Source organism: Sesamum indicum, linkage group LG12 (assembly GCF_026168435.1).
Source record: "Sesamum indicum cultivar Baizhima isolate 11 linkage group LG12, ASM2616843v1, whole genome shotgun sequence".
Classification (NCBI taxonomy): domain Eukaryota; kingdom Viridiplantae; phylum Streptophyta; class Magnoliopsida; order Lamiales; family Pedaliaceae; genus Sesamum; species Sesamum indicum.
This window is the reverse complement of record NC_142668.1, coordinates 17,430,826-17,452,572: the sequence shown is the minus strand read 5'-3', so window position 1 is coordinate 17,452,572 and position 21,747 is coordinate 17,430,826. Positions and strand designations below refer to the sequence as shown.

Below are 21,747 nucleotides of genomic sequence, written 5' to 3'. Positions count from 1 at the left end.
CATATATATATGTAGAAAATTCAACAAAACCACTAGTCTTATCATTGAATAATTATTATACTTTATATATTTTTGGGTCCCCTGTCAATAATACATGGTTGCTTCTTTCTTGAAAAGTCAACATAAAATTCTAACAATTTTTTAAAATAATAAATATATTTTTACCCTGTGTACTTGCACGTGCTAAAAGTAATGAAGATCAGGCAGACGGCGGCTAGTTAATATAAATTTATAAATAAAAAACAAAGCAAACTTGAATTACTATTAAAAAGAAATTGATAAATAAATGATGATGTTTCTAAAAAGCAAGTCGCCATACACGTGGACATCCACGTTCCCTGATCACACGATCCCATTCAAAATTCTCATCAAACTCTAAATCTGCATGTCACCAAACCGGGTGCATACTTTTCAGAGCACTATAATTTGAGATTAATTGTGATAAATAAATACGTCATACACTTTTGAAAAATTTAGAATGACGAAATTTATTTTTATATTTCCTATCGGGTTAGTAACTAAATTCTATTAAGTCAAGTAATCGTGTATTAATATGTTGAATTTCACAACAGGTTGCTGACAGACCTGGTTTAGAAATAAGACAAGTATATTTATTTTGTAAAGGGTGAATAGCAAATTAGTGTCGATATTGAAAATGAGCACATTGTCTCCTATTACCGCAAAAATGATAAAAAGGGACCAAAGCAAAGAGAACCTACTTTCCTCCTCAGGGAGATGGCCATTCTGTGCTAAAACAGTGCTGGCTTCCAGGCAAAGAGAAACCATTAAGGTTATCTAGAAGGACAACAGTGATCTTTTCTACAATATAAATCCCTCTCCAGTGTAAAAATCAAATTTCAAATTTACAGTAGGTGGAAATTCCATCATTCAAAAATAAAATACATAGTTGCATTACTTCCAGCTAGAATAGCATCTCCACTCATCAATATGATATAGAATCTCTACTGATTTCATTAAACCCAGAGGTTGATGAAGAATAACCTGCATCCGTTCGTATCGTTGTTGAATTCTGCGACTGGCTCCAATTAGCGCTTTGGTTTCACCTCGTCTTTAACGGCTTTACCTCACATCCTTGTTATATGGACTTCCCACAGCCATTTTCCCTTCAAGCATTTGCACTGCCTCAGACATTGTAGGCCTGACGGATGGAGTTGCATTTGTGCACACAAGTGCTACTTTCACCACCCTATCTATTTCCTCTGTGTCGGCCCGAGAACCCAACCTCTCATCAACAAGTTCATCCATCTTTTTACTTTCTTGCAACTGATTAGCCTGCGATATCATAGTTTTATATTGTAACTTCATGGTTTGCAAGAAGCTTGACATGATCACCAAAGTACAACAAAAGTAAGAGGTGAAGAAGAATGCTTTATTACCCAATCCAGAAGACAAGTGAAATTATCAATTGGCATATAATTGTTGTTCCTTTTGCCACTAACAATTTCCAGAAGCACGACTCCGAAGCTGTAAACATCTGCTTTCTCAGTCAGATACCCCCATAGTGCATATTCAGGCGCCATATATCCTCTGCAACAAAGATGAAAGGATTAAGGTGGATTGATTGAACTGACCAATATCTTAACATACGAGATGAAACTCACATTGTTCCAGCAACTCTCGTGCTAATATGTGTCTTTTCATCTTCATTAAGCCTAGCCAATCCAAAATCTGATATTTTAGGATTAAGATCTTTATCTAGCAGCACATTAGTCGCCTTAATGTCCCGATGAACAATTTTCAATGTTGATTCCTCATGGAGAAAAGCTAATCCTCTTGCAATTCCAATACAAATCTGGAACCTCGTGGGCCAGTCTAGCATCAATTGGCTTTTGTTTGAATCTGAAGAACGATCTAGTAGCCAGATGTCGTCATTGAGTAAATACAGCAGGAAAATAATATGACAACAGAGATTTATAGAATAAGCCAAAATTTTACCAAACAAAACATGGGCGAGGCTGTTGTTCTCCATATACTCATATACTATAACCAATTGATCTCCTTCCATGCAGCATCCATAGAGCTTCACAAGATTTGGGTGTTGTAAGCAAGAGGTCAAGCCAATCTCATTTAAAAACTCTTGGATCCCTTGTCTTGAGCTAGAGGAGAGCTGCTTTACAGCAATTATGGTACCGTCGGGTAGTAGACCCTGCAACAGTTTCGTGCATTAGAAGACAGGAATCGATAAACAGCATAGAATAAACAATCTTTCAGCAGAAACAGCACCTTGTGCACGGGGCCAAAACCACCTTCTCCAATCTTGTTTGCAGCATCAAAGTTGTTGGTAGCAGCTCTAATTTGTTTGAGAGTAAAAGCAACTGTCTGCAATTCTAGACCTTCAAAATTTGTCCACGAAAAGCATAAAATGAACCGTTAGTTGCACCCCTGTTCACATTTGAGAGATATAGGCTGTGATTGGACACGAAGTTGTTTCGATAAAATTGTCTTGTAGAAATTTTTCTTCGAATACATGCATTTGTTGGCATAAAATTGTGGCATACCTTTTCCAACTCTTTTTCTGCCTTTTAAGTAACCTTTCCACCAGAGTATGCCCAATATTAAGAGAACCACACACACTGCCAAAACTGCAGCTATTATATAAGCAGTTACATTCTTCTTGTTGCCATCCGAACAAACTCTAAAATCTGCAGAAAAAGATAGATAAACAAAATAATCCTCTATCGAACAAGACCAGTAGGTTATAGCCAGGTTGATGGTATTATGTCACACGTAAGCTGCATAAACCAGAAAAGCATGCAACCAAGAGATCACCGAGAATATACATTATCAAAGATAAAGAAGACAAGACCCCAAACTACATATGCGCATGCTCTCAAGCAAAATATTTCTTTTGAAACTTTGGCATACATGGGGATCACTCCAATGTTTGAGATGGATTTTAACACATAATACGACAAATTTCAAACTGAACCTTGAGGCATACTTTATATGTACTCAAATTATGACAAAATCAAGTCTGACACTATAGAATAAATTTTAATTAGAAGATAAAACAATGATGTAGAGAGAAAAATATGAAAGTGAAAGAGGGCTAAGGCGTGCTGGACTGTACAAGTCGCAGAGATCTGAAGTCGGTGTAATTGATAGAACGTGAATTCTGGTAATTACGTTCATCTAAGAAGTCACCAGTGCTAGTAAAGCCCCAGTAGTTACCACTTAAATATGCTGCAGAATCACCTCCAGAATCTCCTTCATATATAACTCTTCTATTCCTTTCTTTAATAGTCAAATCATCCTCATCGCAATTAACCTGCAGAGAACATTTATCTGCTAGAGGCAAACATAATATTCTTGATTACAAATTCAAGCTCTTAAAGTCTGCACAAAACTAGTTATCGGAAGACTATATAACCTTAGAATCAACTTAAATATGAAAATGCTAAGGAGCCCCAAAGAGTACTCATTTTGCTTAGGCATATCACTCTAGGGGGTTTTGTTACAAATTTTAAGTGCAGCAAGAGTCTGGCCTTAAGTATAGATAGGAGTTCCTAAAGTAGAACTGTCCAAGAAGTTCCCAAGTGTCTGCTGAAAACCAAAAGTAGACTGTTATGATTTGAAGGAGGAGATTGGTAGCATGAATCTGTAAGTGAAAAAGAAATATGAAGTCCTTCAAGTTCTTAGTGCAGACACAAAGCCAAAGATTTATTCAGGTGGAGTGGGCTTTATGGTTTTAGTAACATGTAAAATTCAAAGTCCACTGTACTTCTATTTTTATCTTTACATATTCCAGTTTGATTAAGTACAAACAGAATTCATCTTTTGTGGAGTTAAAGAGACATATTACTTCAGAAAAGTACTTGTATAAAAGTTTTCAAAAGGGGGAAAAAAGGATAGCGTACTTACATTTAGGGCAAACTACATCCCTAGCACAAGGAAGGATTCGTTGTCTGTTTAACATTAAGGGAAAGAACAGTTAGCATGAGAGATGTACTTGGCTATATCACTGCTTTGCTCTATTCTCTATTGGCCATATCAGTATTCTACTAAAAGCAGAAAGAAGAAAGGGCATCTTACAATCCATTTGATGTAGATGAGCCTTCAAACAAGTTGACATCACGATTCCTGCCACAAGGAAAATAAAGCAAAAGATTAATGTCACAAGAGTCAAAGTTAGTCGTAATGGGTAAAATTTAGTGGTTTTCCTGACATGTTTGGTTGACAAGCATGTTCGTCTGGCTCTTGCAAAGTAAAATTGTTGTAGGAAAGATCACTGCAGTATCAGCAAAAGAAAGATGTTATTATCTGGATTATTTAAATAATAAGAATGCTATAAGAGCATCCTACAACTTTTGAAGATAGCAATCGTTAAAGTTCTTTGAAGAGTTTTCCCATTGGCCATTCATGCACAAAAAGAATTGACCACAGTATTATTTTAACAAGCAGTGCTGATGTCAGTATCCTTCCATCTTATGTTTCGAATGTCTCACAAGAAACATTAGCTTTTAGAAGTAATTGAGATATTCCAAAGAACTTAATTTCAACTTTGTGGTAGGAAATCGAGTTTGAATTTGAGCTTTTTGAAACAATGGAGGTGAGTTGTTGAGCATAAAAGTGAATTTCATGAAATAGCATCACCACAATCCGCCTTCTCCCTCCTCACCCTGTCACAACCCCCTCTCTCCAAAATAAAAAGCCCGAAGAAGGAAAGAAAGCCTGAGTTGCATACAAGGTGAAAATGAACTATCCAGCGAGTATTATGGATATAAAACATACATATTGCTTCCATACTTCAAGAGTGTATCAGGTATGTATACATTCAACATGTTCCCAGTCACAAACCTGCTCACACAAATTCCATGAAGTAAGAATGATACACAAGCTTAGAAAATGCAGGCAGGAAGAAGCTTAGAAGAAGCTCCAAATATCTAAAAAAAAGAACTATGTGAAGGGTGGGAGTAAAGGGGAAAGTAAGAGAAGATAAGTTTAATTTGTCATAAAATTCTCATATTCAGTAACATTATTTGCAACTGAACCAAACGTAATGAAGTGAAAATATTGAAATTTACACTCACACAAGTTTCAGATTTCTTGCGATATGATTTGGAATCTTCCCCACTAACCGATTGAAACTGACATCCCTGTCAATATCATGAACACATAATATATTCAACAAGCAGAAAGCCACATATCATAGATACTTAAATAGACATTGATTTTTATTTAAGAGAAAGTATAACGAGTAATATGAACACGACATGCAGTCAAGGCCCACTAGTAAGGCAACATGATATGACCAAAGACCCTTGGATGAGCTCTCCAACCGAATTCTGAATCAAGCAAGAGTTGATACGATAACATGTAAAATTCCAAAGGTACCCATAGCAGAAAGTTACAAGGGCAAAAAGTTTCTAGAAATCCCCAAGACGATAACCTCCTCTCTCACCATCAACTGAGTTTCAATCATTGCTGATGTTAGCTCATTAATTTAGAGACATATTAGAAATAGAATAATAAAAACTAGAATTTGAAGTATGACTTTTTCTTTCAATTCAGACTTGGAGCCAATGCAATGATAATGACTAGCTGCTGCTTCTTCTAGCCAATATGATCTGACTCTTGAATGCTTCAAGTGTTACACAGTTTATTGTACATACACATATGTTACAAAACTTAAGAAAAAAATTGCTACCACAACATGGTTAAGCAAAAGATGTCCATTCAGGCGCAAGGAATATCACAAACATGCTTGCTTCTAATATCATAAAAATCTACATTGAAATAATTTTGGCCAGGCAAGAATATTGCAGTTTAATGTCATTTGTCTTAAAATTTGATGAAAATGATCAAAGAATGAAAAGCTGTACATCGTTCAACCAATAAACAACCGTCCAACCAAACACTTATGAATCTTTATATGTATTCTGAGTGATAGTCAGGTTACTCACAATATTTGCAGAAGTCGAAGTCTCCAAACATATGCAGGGATTTCTCCAGTAATTTTACAGTTTCTTAATATCCTATCCAAGAAAAGAATGAATCATTTTAGTAGCTTATAAACAATGGGGATAACAAGGAAGCATAGTGCAACATGCAGTGCTATCAGCATACAACGTTACAAGGCCTGGAGTGCTCCGTAGAACTGGAAATTCTTGGGCCGGCCCTTTTAGGTCACTAATTCTCCTGTATGTAGAAATCCATCACAATATCCTTAGATGAACTGCTACAGAAATACTGAAGAAGGGTAAAAAGGTAAGGGCAATACTTATGAATGTTGTAACTCACAAGTCAGTTAACATATTCAAAAGAGATATGTTTAAGGGAATGGGGCCCTCCAGTCCACTTGCAAACATTTCTCTTCATGAACATCATATAACCAGTGTTAGATGGAGAATACTAAGTGATATTATCTATAGAAACTCTGCAGTTTAGGGTACATGGAGATCTTACAATTTAGTGAGCTGTTTCCAGTTCTGAATAAAGTCAGGTATTCGTCCACTTAAGTTGTTATCATTTATCCTACTGTAGTACAAAAGGAAAACCATTGAATACACCACAGAATTTCAAAACATTTAGTTGAAGAATATTATATTTGTGCTTACAAGTCACTTAAGTTTATTAGATCTGCAAATGAAGAAGGCAATTGCCCTGTTAGTTGGTTGGAGGACAGGATCCTGTAATTCAATGAACAATGTAGCAAAATGAAATTGTCAGTTGTGGTTTCAAGTATCATATTTCTAGAAGGTAAACTATATAACCCAGTCTGCGATATGAGATCTTACAAAGTCTTTAAATTTATCAACCTCCCAATGTCAGCATGAACAGCACCTGAAAGTTGGTTCCCCTCGAGGTTCCTGATCATATATCATAACAGTGCAGAAAAAAGTTAGTTGTTATATATAAATAAACATGTGAAAACATAGGAAAAAACATGGAACCTCTATAAGATAGCCAACAGCATTTCACTAGAGGTAAACCATAAATCTATGGGTTGCTTCTCAAATTTTTTGCCCTTTTTCTTATGTGTTCAATACTTGGCCATGCTTTTCAAACGAGTATCCGGGGGGGGGGGGGGGGGGGTTGCGGCTTCTAGTATGATTCATTATGGCACTATTCTTGACATTCCCATTTAATCACCACCTTCAGTTACCAAATCCCTATCACTATACAAAAGGGAAGATTAACTGATCACATACAGGTATGTAAGGCTTGTAATGTTTCCCAATTCCTTCGGTATTTCCCCTGATAAACGGTTAACAAGGACAGAGCTGCATAAAAATTTAGCAGCATTGTTAATGATCCATGAGTCAACAATGTATTAGAGCCATGGCACAAGTGCAATATAGATCATACATAAAATTCAACTGCATCGAAGCCCATTCTTTTGGAATTGTACCTCTTAGAAGGTTGTAGGCAAAATCACTGAAAAGAAAAAATTTCATAAATTATGTTGGATCACATGCTTTAAATATGAAAGTCAGCATAAATCACTAAATTGTGAGATCACTAGAGTGGAAACTTACATGTCCCTGAGGTACGGAAGCTTCACGATACCAGGTGGAAGACTTCCAGGAAGGTTATAACTCTTAATGACACTGCAATAAATGGAATATGAACTCAAATTATGAAGAGCCTTGTCAACTGCCCCGAAAAAATCTCATGAGTTACTTTGTATCTCTTTGCCATAACTAGGGAAATGGTGTTATAAAAGAGGCCTTACACAAAATACTATGAACTCCACATGAAATAGATTAGAAAAACAATATCCATTTCTCATCAAATACCTAATGAAGCCTTCATTCACTGCTGAGAATGAAGTCCATTAAAGTGAACATGGTTTTTTCCTTTTAGAAATAAGAAAGGCCCCAAATATTTCTCGGATGTTGTTCGCTTTTCCAGACTTGATGAAGGACTGTATATATGACCATCTCCGGGAAGTTCAACAAAATCTATTCAAGATAGAACAATTTGAAGAAGACATACTGATATAAGCTGGAGATGTTGCACAACTCATGAGAGGATGAATCATTTTAGATTGTATGAGGTCCATATGGAGATCTCATTTATAGTTGGAAATCTATTAAATAAGAACAATGAATAAAACACTGACTGAGCAGTAGTAAGAGATAAGAAATTGGAACCATACATTTTTGTAACATGGCAGACAGTGTTGTTGTTATAGTTGCAATTACATTCAACATAACCCTCGGAGCCACTTGGAGCCACCAGCGAAATCCCAATCATCTCAACTTCACATAAGTCAGCATCGAATCTCCAGTATGTTGCACCCATATCAGTGACAATTTCTTGGAGAGCATCCACTACAGAGAAATTCACTATCTATTAGTTTCTTGATCTCTTTAATTACTGCAAAGACTAAAAAAGAGATTTTCAAGATATCATCACTCTGACGCTTTAATTTCTCTTCACTCAGTCTTGCTTCTTGGTTAATTTTTATCTAGTTATTATATCAAGGAAACAAGTCTTTCGTTCAATCTTCTGTTTCTTGAATCGAGAAAACAAGTTCTTCGCAATTTTTTGTCAGTATTTTCATCAAGAAAACCAAGCTTTCATTCGATCGTGGTTCTTGATTAACTCTTGCATGTTCTTTCTAACCAAGAAAACAAGTTTAATCTTGCTTCTTGGTAGTTCTTGTCAGTTTTTTTCATCAAGAAAACCAGTCTTCCACTCAATCTCGCTTCCAGGTAATGCTTATCCCAAATTTTTTTTCTTAATTAATCTTGTTTCAGGGGGGCAGCCCACAAGATACAAACTCATAGAAAAGAAAATTAAACAAAGAAGAGCAGCAAATCAGTTTCTTACCTTCTTCTTGTGGCACCTGCGACTCAGATAATCTCAGAAGCCCGAGACAACAAACCGCAAGAACCCAAGAAACCACAGTCTTTCTGGGAAGCATCTTCAACCACGGAGCTCCAAGAATCAATGCATATAAGTATAGTACGAGGCTATATATAATTTAAGGACACTTTTAGTATTTGAATACGAGAGCATTCATGAGAATTTCCTTGACAAATTTATATATATATATATATGTATATGTGTGTGTGTTTATGTACATATATATATATATATATATATATCAGTCCAAAAGGCAAATTGGTAGACACTAGACAGAGAAAGGGCAAGCAAACGACAGTATGAGTGACACAGACTGAATAAAAAGTCCATTGTTTTTGGTTGAATATAAAGGGATCACTGAATTATATTATCCGTAGTACAACTATTGTCTTTGCCGTTTTTGTCCGCTTCCCTATATATTTATCTAAGTTTATTATTACAGCCTTTGAATTTCCCATTCGACTGTTTGTGTTTTATTTTTAAAATACTAGTTAAAAAATATATATTTATTTATATGTAATTTTACTATAGATATATTTATTTAACATCGTAATTTAATATAAAATACAATATCATTAAACAATCACATACATATTTATTTCATATGAAAATCAATACGGAATTAACAACACATATTTTCTACTGAAAACATGAAAAATACAAAGGTTCAATAATTTGCAATTCAATAAAAATACCCATATATGCAGAAAATTCAACAAAACAACTAGTCTTATCATTTGAATAATTATTATATTTTTAAAAAATTTGTGGGTCCCATGGCCAATAATGAATTTGACGGCTATTATGGCATTATGAAATTCCTGACATGGGCTTTAATATGTTTGTGCAAACACTCTCCCCCTTGTTCATTACTAGGGAAACCAAGACTAAAGACTCCTCTACCACAATTCTTGAATGCTGTCCAGACCAAAGAGACATCTGATGTGTTTATATGCAATTACTGGCTGATTGAAGGAGTTGGAGTAAGATTTGTAACCAAGTGTTGCTGGTGGTTATGATGGTTTCACTTTTTCTACTTAAACTCGCTTGTTCTCACTAAATCGCGTACCGACTTTAGTTGTCGCGTCACATTTGTGCATTTGCGGGTCATAAGTCGCGACTCCTCAAAGCCACAAGATTCATGATCCGCTCTTAACGACACACACAATCGTTTTAGGCATACATCTGCTCTATGCTTTCTTAACTCCTCAGCGTGCTCTGATCCTACTTCTCATAACTAGTTTCTCTTTTGCACGCACGCCCTAATCAATCACTGAATAGTCTTGGGATGGAGGACGCCAAGTTGAATACCCAGTCGGGCGATGACGAAGAGGAATTCCGCGATGCGCTGGATGATTTCACGTTCTATGATTGCGAAGAAACTTTTTCTGATCCAATCGAATCCTGTGATGTGCTGTTGCCGGAGGATCAAACCGTGCCTCCAGCGACTCTACGTCTCCGGAGATCACGTAAGGCTTCTGCCGGCGATTCAATGGATATGTCGAGGCCTAGCTCTTCGGTGAGTTTTGAGAATTTTCTGCTTCCTCGGGACGAAAAAGTAAAGCTCTCTTCCAGAACTAAAGAATGCGAGAAGAAATTGGAAAATGAAAATTCAGAATCTGTGGAGCCCGGAAACGGTTTGGAGGCTGCAAAAGATAGTGCGGATGGGGAGAATAATGACAACAACTATGAACGTTCTAACCTGACGGGTGAAAACTCTAATTCAGAGGATGGTTTACATGGGGACGAATTGAACTTGAGAGAAAATTGTGATGTCCACATGAGCCCTCTTTTGACGTTAGCAGGCATAACGATAAAGGTCATCAGCTTCCAAATTGATATGTTAGTGAAGTCTTTTATGTTTCCCTTCCGCTTGATTTATTACCTGTACATGCTTGTGTTTGATCCATTTGGGTTTTTGAAGCGTGGGAGAGAATATTTAATCCAGGAAATGAAAAGTATTTGGAGTCTTGTATTTGATAATCTGTCTCCATTTGTGTATGAGTGGTTGAAAGACCACCAAGCTATTTGGAAACTGGGTTTGAAGTGTGGTTGGGGATTAGTGTGGTCCAGCTATGTGTGTTCACTATTGGTGGCATTGTTAGTGTCAGCATTTGTGATGGGTGGTTTGCTGATAAGGGGAGTGGTGGAGGAGCCAATGAGAATGAAGACAAGTTTGAACTTTGATTATACCGCAAAGAGTCCAGTGGCATTCGTACCAATTGCTGCATTCCCAGAACTAAGCCATGATATATATCATGAAGAGATGCCCGGACTTGCCATGGGAAGTGGATCAAGGGCTGTACCTCCTAATTATAAGTTGCAGACTGCAATTTCATTGACATTACCGGAGTCTGAATATAACCAGAATCTTGGGATTTTCCAGGTATGTACCCAAAGTTCTTTTATAGTGGAGATTTTATCAAGTAGTCAATACATATTTCTTGTGGTGAGCATAGTGGTGACCTGCAGGTTACGTTGTATCATGAGTTCATTTGCATAAAACTTTTGCCTGTCTATGTACTCTTCACATAAAAGAATGTAAGGTGTTCACTTTGGGTACCATAATTCTGCCTGTCGTGGTGAGAAGTATCATACGATGAGCTTGTGCAGTCTAGACCTTAATGGATAGTATTGTTCTGATTTTACATATGAGGCCTCATAGATAGTTGCTTCATTTGCGAATGCAGTCATGCACTAAATACTGTTGAATTCATGTTAATTCGATCTTGAAATTTTCAATTTCTAATTTTATAGGGCTTATTCATTTGTTTTTCTTCTTGAAGGTCAGAGTAGATTTCCTCGCTACTGATGGTAAAACTCTTTCAAGTTCAAGGCGCCCATGCATGTTGCAATATAGAAGTCAGCCCATCCGTCTCCTGCTGACTCTCCTTAAAGTTGCTCCTATTTTAACTGGCTATACAACAGAAACCCAGAATTTGAAAATAAACTTTAGAGGTTTCACGGAAGGTGACGTACCTACTGCCTGCTTAAGGGTGGTTATCGAACAGAGAGCTGAATTCCTCCCCGGTGCTGGTATCCCTGAAATTTATGCTGCATCTCTGACCCTGGAGTCTAAACTTCCTTTGCTGAAAAGGGCCCTATGGTTTTGGAAGAAAACATTATTTGTATGGATTAGCATGACTATCTTTATAATGGAGTTAGCTTTTGCTCTCATCTGCTGCAAGCCATTCGTTATCCCAAAAATAAAATTGAGGGAAGTTACTAATAGAGGTGCATCACAGAATGATCGTCCAAGTCAAAGTTAGAAGTAAAACCTAGCTACTTGGCTAATATAAGGGTGCTGAATATTTCATAGGTTCTGTGGTTGTACTTTACAAATGCTGATTTTATGTGTATAACAGGTTGATCCCTGTTATCTGTAAGTATGTTCTGACACTGGGAAATAGATGGCTAGATTGTATATATTGCTCAAGTGGCTACCTGTTTCTCTCTATTTTGACGTGTTCCTAAATGCTAAATTTAATGCTGACAAGCCTCGATTACTTTGCAAACATCAGCTATCCATTTCTATTTTTTGGCAATTTTCGGATTACTGAAAACTCCGATAGGTTGCTTGCAAATGAACTATGTGTTTGTACCATAATATCTGTTTTTCCACATTTCATTACCCCTTCCTGTTATTTAATTTTTCCCTTGAATCATAGATTCCTGAACTTTTGAATGAGTTGATCTGTTACTACAACAGAATTACTGACACAATTGATTTTTGTTGCAAGCTCCATATGCTATTGGTTCTCCTGTGTATCTCGCAAAATCAATGATATTGAAGGATAAATAAATTACCCAAGTTTGTTTCCTCTCTCCAGAATTTTCTACTTTGGATTTTTTCTTTTTTTTTTGGTTGTAGGTGATGGAGTATTAGACGCATTTATGAAGTTGCCAAATAGGAAATTTATGAGGTTACTTGAAAAGTTGCAGGAAACTAGAGTGAATCAGCTTTCTTGATTACTGGATTCTTGCATATAGATAAGCTTTTATACTATGGTGGATAACTCCTGGAAATTTACTTAGTTTTGGTACTTGTTAGGAAATGATCCCTTGCTCCATAACACACTTGTGTTGTCTTTTTCAAAAATTAATTTGATTCATTCTGCAATGAAAGATGATGTCTACTATTCTCTCATTGGTCAGTTATACTAATTCTTGGTGTTGTTAATTGCAAGCGAAAACATCGGATCGTTGAGGTGTGTATTCAGTGTAAAATGGTGGACGTTCTACTGGTATTGCAAATAGTGAATTTTCTTTAGTACAGGAACAACCATTTTTGTGGGTTTTCTGAAACATGTCTTTGGTAGTTGCTTTATGATTCTGAACTTCTGTTACTTGTAGCTATTCACTTCATTAAATTTGAAAGATTGTAAATAGATACACTTTTTCCTTTAATTTGCACTCCCCTGTGTCCCAGCAGGTTGAGGGAGAGAGGAGTTTTCTGTTTTGACAGCAACGTCAGGATTCAACAAGTTCTGGCTGAGAACGGCATTATTAGCCGAAGGCCTTTTAACAACTTGTTCTTGTACTATCATGTAGTATGACAGCTTGTAAATGTATATGATATCATTTATGCCAAACCAATTTCATAGGCAGGAAGAAAACACAACTACATACCAGTTACTGGAAAATTGTGCAGTTCATCTACAAGTTAGTTATCCAGCCTTGAATTAAATAAGCAATAGTGGTCACAAAATTTATTTGTAACAGATTAGCTTTTCTGAGTTCCATAGGGTCTTTGGTGAATCTTTACAAGATTTCTTCAGTGTTTTTGGTTTGGATTGACCAAACTTCACTTTCTTTTTTCGAAATAGACTGTTGATCAACAAATTGTTGCCAAAATGCTAGATGAAGTCGTGGAAAATTGGAGTGACCTGGTTACATATTTGCAGTGAAAACTGGGAGTCAGATGGTATATACTACATAGATAGTTTTCCTATTTCAGCCGTTATGTCTTAAGGAGGTTACCTAGCTTATGCTAATGCAAAACACAAGGAAACGCTATTTGGGATACAGGATGGAGCAGAAGTTGTCAGTTTGATCTGATACGTGTTGACCCGACCTTCTAAGGGTAGATCCAGTCTTGGTGATATCACGTGAGAGCTTCTCAAGTAGGCTGATGATTTTGTAAACCCAGGCACCTGTGATGGCCCCGACTGTTGGACCTACTATCTATATCCAGAGCGCCTTTTCGCGTACTTGAAACAATTGCTGCACCCAAACTCCTTGCTGGGTTCAAAGTAGTAATTCAGTTTTCAGGGAAGAAGTGGAAAGGTAGGTAGAGGTTCTCTTTCCTTGCTTCCTTTCTTTTCTTTTTATTTTTTTTTCTTTTTTGAGCCAAAAAGGATGACTAGAATACACTGTAAAAGCAATTAAAATCTTGGGAGAATTACCATATGCATAAACTGTACAGTGACACAGTAACAAGAAGGGCCTTCATTATTAATGTGCGGAGAGTGAGGAGTAGCGCCTTCCATGCTCAAAGGTACGTCTTGGTGTCTGTGAGGTCTGGATGCTTCTTCCATTGAAATCTAATAATGTCTTTGCATCTGATCGCGCCTGTGTCTATAAGAGAGCGGGGCAATGTGAACTTATTTTCCAGATAGGTGACCATGCACATACTATGTATAGACTTTATTTAATGTCCTTTTTTTGTTTAACTTAATTTCTTCTTTTTTCATGACTAAATGGCTTTATGTATTATTGTATGTGTTCTTCTATTATTGAATTTCAAACAAAAAGAAATGCTGCATCTGAAGCAGGTCAACAAGAAAGCTGAGATCTCCCTTTCTTTTCAGGTTAATGGCCCTGTTGCTTCGAGTCTATACGAGCCGAGTTTCTGTGGAAACATCTGATGCTGAGGATTTCACTGAAAGGTTTGTGAGTTAACCTGATGATATTGTAGAACCAGGCCCCCGCTATGGCCCCAGTTATTGGGCCAACGATGTAGATCCAGATACCCTTGTAATTGCTGAAAACAATTGCTGGGCCCAAACTTCTTGCTGGGTTCATTGATGCCCCTGAAATGGGCCTGCCACAACAGAATCAGCTCAGGATCAGTATTCTTTAAACAGATCTCTCTAATTTTAATAAATTCTTTAATCTTATATTTCAGAGGCTCAGATGAACCTTTTCCTGAGTTCCTGATGGCAGCCAACTCAAAGAAATAAGTATGTACTTTACAGGTTGCTTGGTGAAGTAAACCAGTTGGAAGAAAAAGTTTGCGAGTTGGAAGGGAGAAAGAACGTGTAGAAAACCTTTAGGGTAGACATACAAGAAGAAATGAAGGTGAAAAGGGTTTAAAATTATTACCCTGCTAGTAGGGAATTAATGGTTACAGTAGCTCCCAAGGCCAGTCCACTGAGTTCTCCTACCTGTACAATCAGCATTCACAGAAATATATTAAAAACTTTCAATTTTGTCAGCGTCCTGTTATGTATTTCCAGTAGTTGATTATCTAAGTTGAGAAGAATATAACTAACAGCTTGGTCGTCGGTAGCAACACCAGAGACAGCAAACATGAGGTAGAATGTGATGATGAACTCCAATACTAGAGACTGAATATTAGAGCCTGATGGAAGTGTTCCTAGGAAGTGATGCTGCTCTGTCCCAAATATTATTTCAACTGTTCCACTTGCTAGTATTGAGGCCAGCACTTGAACTGAGACATAAGCTGCCACCTGCAGTTGATCAAGTACATCTTGTCTCAGAATTTTGTACAATTGAAACTATTTCTCAAGATGCTAATTGGATAGTTTCATGTAAAATTCATTACTATCTACTCACATGTCTCCACGCAAACCTGTTGCAGGTGGCGAAAGCAATGGTGACAGCCGGGTTAAAATGGGCACCGGAAACATGGCCGACCGTGTAAATCATGACCATCACATCTAGCCCCCACAGCACTGCCACCCCTGGAAATGTCAGCAGATCATTCATCTCTTTGTTCACCACCACTGCCGCGAAACCAGCAAACAGCAAAAGGTATGTGCCCATAAACTCCCCCATCAGCTGCACTTAAACATTCCTCAATTTGACCGTGTAGGGAAAATGGCTTGCATTAATTTAGTTGGGGGGGAAGTTTTAAGTGAGGGTTGGGAAAATGGAATCTTTTTTGGCATTTAACGGAATCATATGGAAACTCAAACTGTTGAAGCATTACTTTACCTTTTGCATGAAACGTAAGGTCTGAGAGCAGGTAGGAGAGGAAGGGCCAACATACTTTCTGTTGCGTTCGTCGTCATTAATGTTAAGAATTGAGGAGTGGCTGCCATTGGCCAATTCTGGTATCTCATCAGCCATGTATAATTATAATATAGTGTATGTATCTGCTATGTAGATTTACATGGAATGTTGAGTAGTAGTGAAACGTTGTGTTCAATTTATGGGGAAGCTGCTCTACCATGGACTGCCAAATCAAATGAGTCAAAGCTGAAAAAGCTACTAAACTATTAATTTAATACAAGTAGGCTAAAATTTTACATAATAATGGTAAGAAAAAGGAGGGGTTGACGTTGTACGGCACAATAAATGGAGGGACCGAATTAGCAAATAGGAGTATTTAATTAAAACCATAACTATAATAATTAGATGAAAACATTCAATCCGATGGCAGCCGTGAATCGATCCATCCTAAATCTATCTTGTCTTGTTAGAGAGAATAAAGATTAAAGGGAAACCTAATTTATTAAAATACATTTGCATAAAGCATCCAATTCCACTCCACTTTTGCTTGCATACCTTTCCACACAAATACCGCAGCGTACATGCATTGACAAATTGGAGTCCATCATCACGATTCACGACCCCCCATTTAAAAAAAAAAAAAAAAAAGAGTAGTAATTATTTCACATTACAAATGGGCGGTGAAAATTGCTCCGATCTCATGATTTTTATTTCATTCCTATTCCATTTGACTTGTGTTTTCCTTTTCAAGGTACATTGAAACTGAAACAAGAAACAGGTTTCATAATCACTTCACTTGGAGGCGCTGCGGGTTGAGCTTCTGAGAAATGAGGCACTTTTAGTGATTTCGCGCAGAGGCTTGTCAGTGAATCTGATGATATTGTAGACCCAAGCTCCAGCTATTGCCCCGGCTGTTGGGCCCAACATGTAGATCCATAAGCCCCTGTAGTTGCTTGATACTATGGCTGGCCCTAAACTCCTTGCTGGGTTCATTGATGCCCCCGAAATAGGCCTGCACCACCCCACCAAACTCACTTACATTAATAACAATTCATCTTACTTCTTCATTAATTATTTTTAACTTGATGCTCATATCATCTTTTGACTTTATACAATAAAAATATAACCATATCTTTAAGATTTTATTATACCAAAAAATAAAAAAAGAAGAAAATTTATTGTACACGCAAAGCTATGATTAAATCTCTGAATTAGCAAATCTCCATACCACATGAATAAATCTCATTCCTTCAATAATATACATTATATGTGATTTAAATACACGTCAGCCGTATCTTAAATTATTGTATCCGTAACTACGGATACAAATATATTATCACTTTTCAATCACACGATAAGTGTATTATACTTATTATATAATTAGTTCGAATTCGACTAAATTCAAATTTGAATTAAAGTTTTGGTACAGTATGAGGGACACTTGACTCCACATTCTGAATAGAATGAGCTGATCCTATATTAGAATATTAAACCTTTTGTGTGTTGAGGTTGAGGTATGAACAGACAAAAAAAAATAATTATGGTCATAAGTCGGACGTACGTACCCGGCAAACATCACGTTAAGCAAAATGGTAGCTCCAACGGCTAGACCCGCAAGTTCTCCAATCTGCACCACAATTAACAACACAATCAAACTCTACTACTATTAAACTAATTATATCACATGTATGTCATTTTCACCACAGATCGATGAGATTAACTAAAAATTAATGTCCCCTTCATTAATTTTAAATAACATTATTTGTTGATACGGGAAGACCAATTATATTATTGCCAGCTCTAAACTTTGTCTCTCTTCCAATTAAAACTAATTATCCAGAGAGCTAAATTTGGAGCACTGAGAGAAGGAAGTACGTAGATCAGTAACTACATACAGCTCTGTTGTCGGTGGCGACACCGGATATGACAAACATGAGATAGAATGTAATAATAAATTCGACGACGAGGGACTGGACGTCGCTGCCGGTGGGAAGGGTCCCGGCGAAGTGATCGTGCCGTCCTTTGAACAATAGACGTAGGGTTCCGCTTGCTAGGGTTGCTGCCAGGACTTGAGCCGCGATATATGCTGGCACCTACCACAAAATATTAGCCATCAATACCTTCAAACATAGTTGAAACAGCTTTTTGACTATTCTTGTGGATGATTTTGGTGATGAATACGTACGGTCATATTAAATTCAGCAAAATGAAAAATTTTGTTAAGTGGGGATTTTTGGAGTTTATGATTTTTTGTGTTGTCATTCTTAATTTTCTGTTTCTGAAATAGAAATTAAAGTGGAGATATATTTATTTATATTTGCTAATTAAATTGGATGACCAATTTATATGAACTTATAATTTTAAAAAATTCAAAATTAAAATAGAAATGCATTTTATGAAAATAGTTTGACTAAATAAAATCACAACTAACTAAATAGTGAAAAGTAAAAATTATTTAAGTGAGAAAGACAACCAAACAAGCTCTAAGAGTGATGAATAAATAAATATAATATAGTAATAATTGGAAGGAGTGGAGAGGAGAGGAGGGGAGCGCGACAATCCCAATGTGAAAGGGATAATGATAGAATTGACATTAAGCGCAACAATCCAAATTACGAGGCAGAGGCAGAGAATTGAATGAGATGAATACCTGTTTCCATGGGAACCTCTTGCAGGTGGCAAAGGCAATGGTTACGGCGGGGTTGAAATGGGCGCCGGAGATGTGACCGACGGAATAAACCATAACCATGACCACAAGCCCCCACACAATGGATATTCCAGGCAGCGTCACCACCTTGTCTTTGTCGGCGTTCACCACCACCGCCGCACAACCGGCGAATATCAAAAAGTATGTTCCGAGCGCCTCGGCTATGATCTGTTCATTTTTTCTCCAAGAAAAACAGTCGTAAGCAATTAAGTGTGATGAGGATCAACATAAAGATATATGATTACATATAATCGCGTACCTTTTGAATAAAAGGTATAGTGAGAAAGCCGCAGCCTGAAGCATCGTCACTGAGCTGTTGCTGGTTCAAATCATCATCATCCTTTATGTTGACAGCCACTCCGGTGTGGTTGCCATTTGCAGAACCTGACGATATCTCCGCCATATGTTGTCTTTAACAATCAACGAAAATCGGGAGATACTCTTCCTACAAATTCCTGGAAGATAGGCGCAATTTATAAATGAACTCCAAGCTGGGGCTGGGAGGGGGTGGGAGGGACTACTAAGTTTTGAAGGTGGGATCAATGCCTTTGACTAAGAACTCTCTCTTGTTTTCTTCTACTCACTTTGCTTCCTATATAATTATTATTATTATTATAATATGTATATATATAAATAATTATGAATTGAAATAGCTACCTATTTACTACACCTACTAACCAATTACTGATCATTAATATTTTACCAACTTAAAAACACAAATATGAATTCCTTGATATTGTTATGTAAGGATATTAAACGACAGTTTTTAATAATAATTTATAGATGGCATAGGTATGATCATCTGCATGCTTCCCAATGGGATCTGCCCAAGGAATCACAACACCAATAATATTCCTACCTACCTGCGTACATCAGAAATGGGATGCTTTCCTCTGCGAAATCGCCTCATGTTTTAGTGATTTTCAATTGGATATTAACCTTGCCTAGTTGATGAGCGGCTTATGCTGTTTCATGACATTCAAGACAAACACAAACATATATATTATGTTTTCCTCTATGGAGCTGAGCATGCAACAACAAACTTACAAAATGAAATCATTTCATTTTTATTGGTAATTAAATATATATATATATGATGAGGAAGTGGAGATCCGTACTAAAATCCTGTCTACCTTGAATTTACCCCTTATTGATTTCCATAATCAGATGGATAACTCCCAAAATGGTTGTTGGCCAACTGCTATTTGGCTTCAAAACTGACTTGTTATTTTTCATTTGATTTTGTGTTGTGAGGGAAAATTAATGATTTGCAGCAGGAGGTATTTGGCAACCAAACCCTTAATTACTTACTCTATATATAGCTAGATTCTGCTGATGAGGATCCACCTTAATTCATTTTTACCTATATATACCCAACCTCCTTATATTAACTACATACCTAATTACTCTTTAATAATTAACTAATGTGTCTATTACTTTTGTAATTATTTTCATCAAAATTAAGAGAAAAAAGATTTGTAACAAGTAAGAAGCAAATGAGACAGAAAATGGAAAGTGAAGAGTGAGTAATGGTCATGTGTGTTGGTCATAGACAAATTAATGATGCTCCGCCGGCATCCCCCATATATTTTATTTCCTAATTTTACTTATATTTCTGAATGATAAATTTAATTATTGTTATCATGGAATGAAAAACAGGTAGTAGCGACCATGAAAGATTGAATGTGAAGCTGATGCAGTGACGTGTTCCCAGAAGAATGGGCGTTATTCCGGAGCTATATATATATATATATATATCATCACTTCAATATCAAGCTTCCTACATCATAAGTTAATTATTTGGATTTCTTTTTCTATTACTGATAATGTGGCAATTGATTTTATAGCAAGCAATTGAAAAGCGTGTTTTTTCGTCTCTACAAAGCGTCACTTGAAAATGATAAAGATGTTTTATAATCTGAAATTAATGCACCGCGTCTCTCCGCACACCTTCTATATATATATATATATATATATATATATTTCAGAAAACAATAAAAACGTCGGTTCAATGTATAAAAGTCGCACTTTAAGGCATGATGTTTTGAGAACTAAGAACAAGGAGAAAACCGACATGCTTAATGTCGCTGCGATAATTTCTCAAATTTTAATTTTACCTAGTTTTGTGAATCTTGATAGTTTATTAATGGTTTCCTGTGGCAATCTTTCTCCATAGGAAAAACAAAATGGCAAGTTATTATAAACCTGGTGGAGGTGCTGGAGAAGCTGATTATTAGTGCAGCAAAAAGGTGAAACTAAATTAACCGCCCCACAAATGATGGAGTGATCCATATTCGTCTCCGCGCGCATGCGCTCAAAAAATTCAACTCGCATGCAAATTCCAACTTCACCGGTTTGGGATCAAATTCAACAGTGCAATCCAATACGCATCATTCCTCATATTTATTTATTAATTCCATAATGGGGTTTGGAAAAGTAACTGTTATATTCTCTTAATCCCAAGGTTTTCACACGGGATTCATTCATTCTTCCCCAACAACATTTGACTTGAGAAAGAGTGAGATGGATCATTCCCATGATTCATGGATTTTCAACTGCTTCCTTTTTATATCTGTTGTAAGTGGCCGGCAACGACCGCTCCTCGTGACCTCTTCTTTTTCTTCCCACAATTACCAGTTTGCCTCCTCTTTATCTCAATCCATATATGTAGATTCTATCCAACCAATCATCAAATACGTATATTTATTATGTAATTAATTACTACATGCAGTTTATCTGAACTAAAATATATCAAAACTTCGTTAGGAGAATCATTTTATTGTATTATTGGAAGTTGGAAAACCAGCATGAATACTTCTTTAGAGAGAAGAAGAAGAAGCAGCAGCAGCATGACCGTTTACTGTATGTATATGTGTCAATTAATGGTGTATCATTTATAGGCTAATGAATAAATTTCTAACAATGTTTGCAGCATTTAATGCAAGGATGGACTATTGTGATTCCATTAAATCGAATGAACCAAAATTTCTGGCGCCCTTAACTCTACT

General features: G+C 36.6%; 4 protein-coding genes across 6 annotated transcripts; 1 reads left to right on the top strand and 3 right to left on the bottom strand.

The window, feature by feature from the left end:
• Positions 1-791: 791 nt before the first annotated feature.
• LOC105179960 (putative leucine-rich repeat receptor-like serine/threonine-protein kinase At3g14840) lies at positions 792-9,044 on the bottom strand. Of its 3 annotated transcripts, XM_088876160.1 has the most exons (23): positions 8,800-9,030; positions 8,123-8,297; positions 7,500-7,571; positions 7,330-7,398; positions 7,173-7,244; positions 6,759-6,830; positions 6,579-6,650; positions 6,427-6,498; positions 6,262-6,333; positions 6,088-6,159; positions 5,925-5,996; positions 5,052-5,117; positions 4,753-4,818; positions 4,187-4,249; positions 4,054-4,101; positions 3,883-3,926; positions 3,148-3,306; positions 2,520-2,663; positions 2,245-2,354; positions 1,957-2,167; positions 1,623-1,872; positions 1,398-1,548; positions 792-1,293 (listed from the first exon to the last, which is right to left on the bottom strand). In XM_088876160.1, the coding sequence occupies exons 1-23, from the start codon at positions 8,891-8,893 to the stop codon at positions 1,081-1,083; spliced, it is 2,439 nt and encodes an 812-aa protein (XP_088732286.1). In that variant the 5' UTR covers positions 8,894-9,030; the 3' UTR covers positions 792-1,080. The 3 variants fall into 3 exon arrangements, with proteins under 3 accessions (XP_088732286.1, XP_088732285.1, XP_088732287.1); XM_088876159.1 differs by having other exon boundaries at positions 1,623-2,167; positions 8,800-9,032; XM_088876161.1 differs by lacking the exons at positions 792-1,293; positions 1,398-1,548 and having other exon boundaries at positions 1,619-1,860; positions 8,800-9,044.
• Positions 9,045-9,706: 662 nt separating this feature from the next.
• On the top strand, positions 9,707-12,292 carry LOC105179958 (seipin-2). Its single transcript, XM_011103620.3, has 2 exons — positions 9,707-11,221; positions 11,622-12,292. Exons 1-2 carry the CDS (start codon positions 10,124-10,126, stop codon positions 12,102-12,104), a joined length of 1,581 nt encoding a protein of 526 aa, XP_011101922.2. The 5' UTR covers positions 9,707-10,123; the 3' UTR covers positions 12,105-12,292.
• Positions 12,293-14,515: 2,223 nt separating this feature from the next.
• Positions 14,516-16,149, bottom strand: LOC105179963 (aquaporin NIP1-1). Its single transcript, XM_088876182.1, has 5 exons — positions 16,015-16,149; positions 15,634-15,858; positions 15,330-15,527; positions 15,160-15,221; positions 14,516-14,878 (listed from the first exon to the last, which is right to left on the bottom strand). The coding sequence occupies exons 1-5, from the start codon at positions 16,147-16,149 to the stop codon at positions 14,647-14,649; spliced, it is 852 nt and encodes a 283-aa protein (XP_088732308.1). The 3' UTR covers positions 14,516-14,646.
• Positions 16,150-16,706: 557 nt separating this feature from the next.
• On the bottom strand, positions 16,707-19,618 carry LOC105179957 (aquaporin NIP1-1). Its single transcript, XM_011103619.3, has 6 exons — positions 19,603-19,618; positions 18,999-19,194; positions 18,683-18,907; positions 17,928-18,125; positions 17,598-17,659; positions 16,707-17,044 (listed from the first exon to the last, which is right to left on the bottom strand). The coding sequence occupies exons 2-6, from the start codon at positions 19,140-19,142 to the stop codon at positions 16,825-16,827; spliced, it is 849 nt and encodes a 282-aa protein (XP_011101921.1). The 5' UTR covers positions 19,143-19,194; positions 19,603-19,618; the 3' UTR covers positions 16,707-16,824.
• Positions 19,619-21,747: the final 2,129 nt, after the last annotated feature.

Bases quoted from the DNA above. Each gene is read 5' to 3' on its own strand.
- LOC105179960 (XM_088876159.1), bottom strand. From the start codon at position 8,893: ATGCTTCCCAGAAAGACTGTGGTTTCTTGGGTTCTTGCGGTTTGTTGT. The intron at 7,399-7,499 runs GTAAGTTTCCAC...TTTTCTTTTCAG, and splicing joins CTTCCGTACCTCAGGGACAT to TGATTTTGCCTACAACCTTC. The intron at 4,250-4,752 runs GTATGTTTTATA...CTGATACTGCAG, and splicing joins TTGAAGTATGGAAGCAATAT to TGATCTTTCCTACAACAATT.
- LOC105179958 (XM_011103620.3), top strand. From the start codon at position 10,124: ATGGAGGACGCCAAGTTGAATACCCAGTCGGGCGATGACGAAGAGGAA. The intron at 11,222-11,621 runs GTATGTACCCAA...TTCTTCTTGAAG, and splicing joins AGAATCTTGGGATTTTCCAG to GTCAGAGTAGATTTCCTCGC.
- LOC105179963 (XM_088876182.1), bottom strand. From the start codon at position 16,149: ATGGCTGATGAGATACCAGAATTGGCCAATGGCAGCCACTCCTCAATT. The intron at 15,859-16,014 runs GTAAAGTAATGC...GTTTAAGTGCAG, and splicing joins CCTTACGTTTCATGCAAAAG to CTGATGGGGGAGTTTATGGG. The intron at 14,879-15,159 runs GTAATAATTTTA...CTGTTGTGGCAG, and splicing joins ATTAATTCCCTACTAGCAGG to GCCCATTTCAGGGGCATCAA.
- LOC105179957 (XM_011103619.3), bottom strand. From the start codon at position 19,142: ATGGCGGAGATATCGTCAGGTTCTGCAAATGGCAACCACACCGGAGTG. The intron at 17,660-17,927 runs GTATGTAGTTAC...ATTGTGGTGCAG, and splicing joins TCGCCACCGACAACAGAGCT to ATTGGAGAACTTGCGGGTCT. The intron at 17,045-17,597 runs GTACGTACGTCC...GGGGTGGTGCAG, and splicing joins CTTAACGTGATGTTTGCCGG to GCCTATTTCGGGGGCATCAA.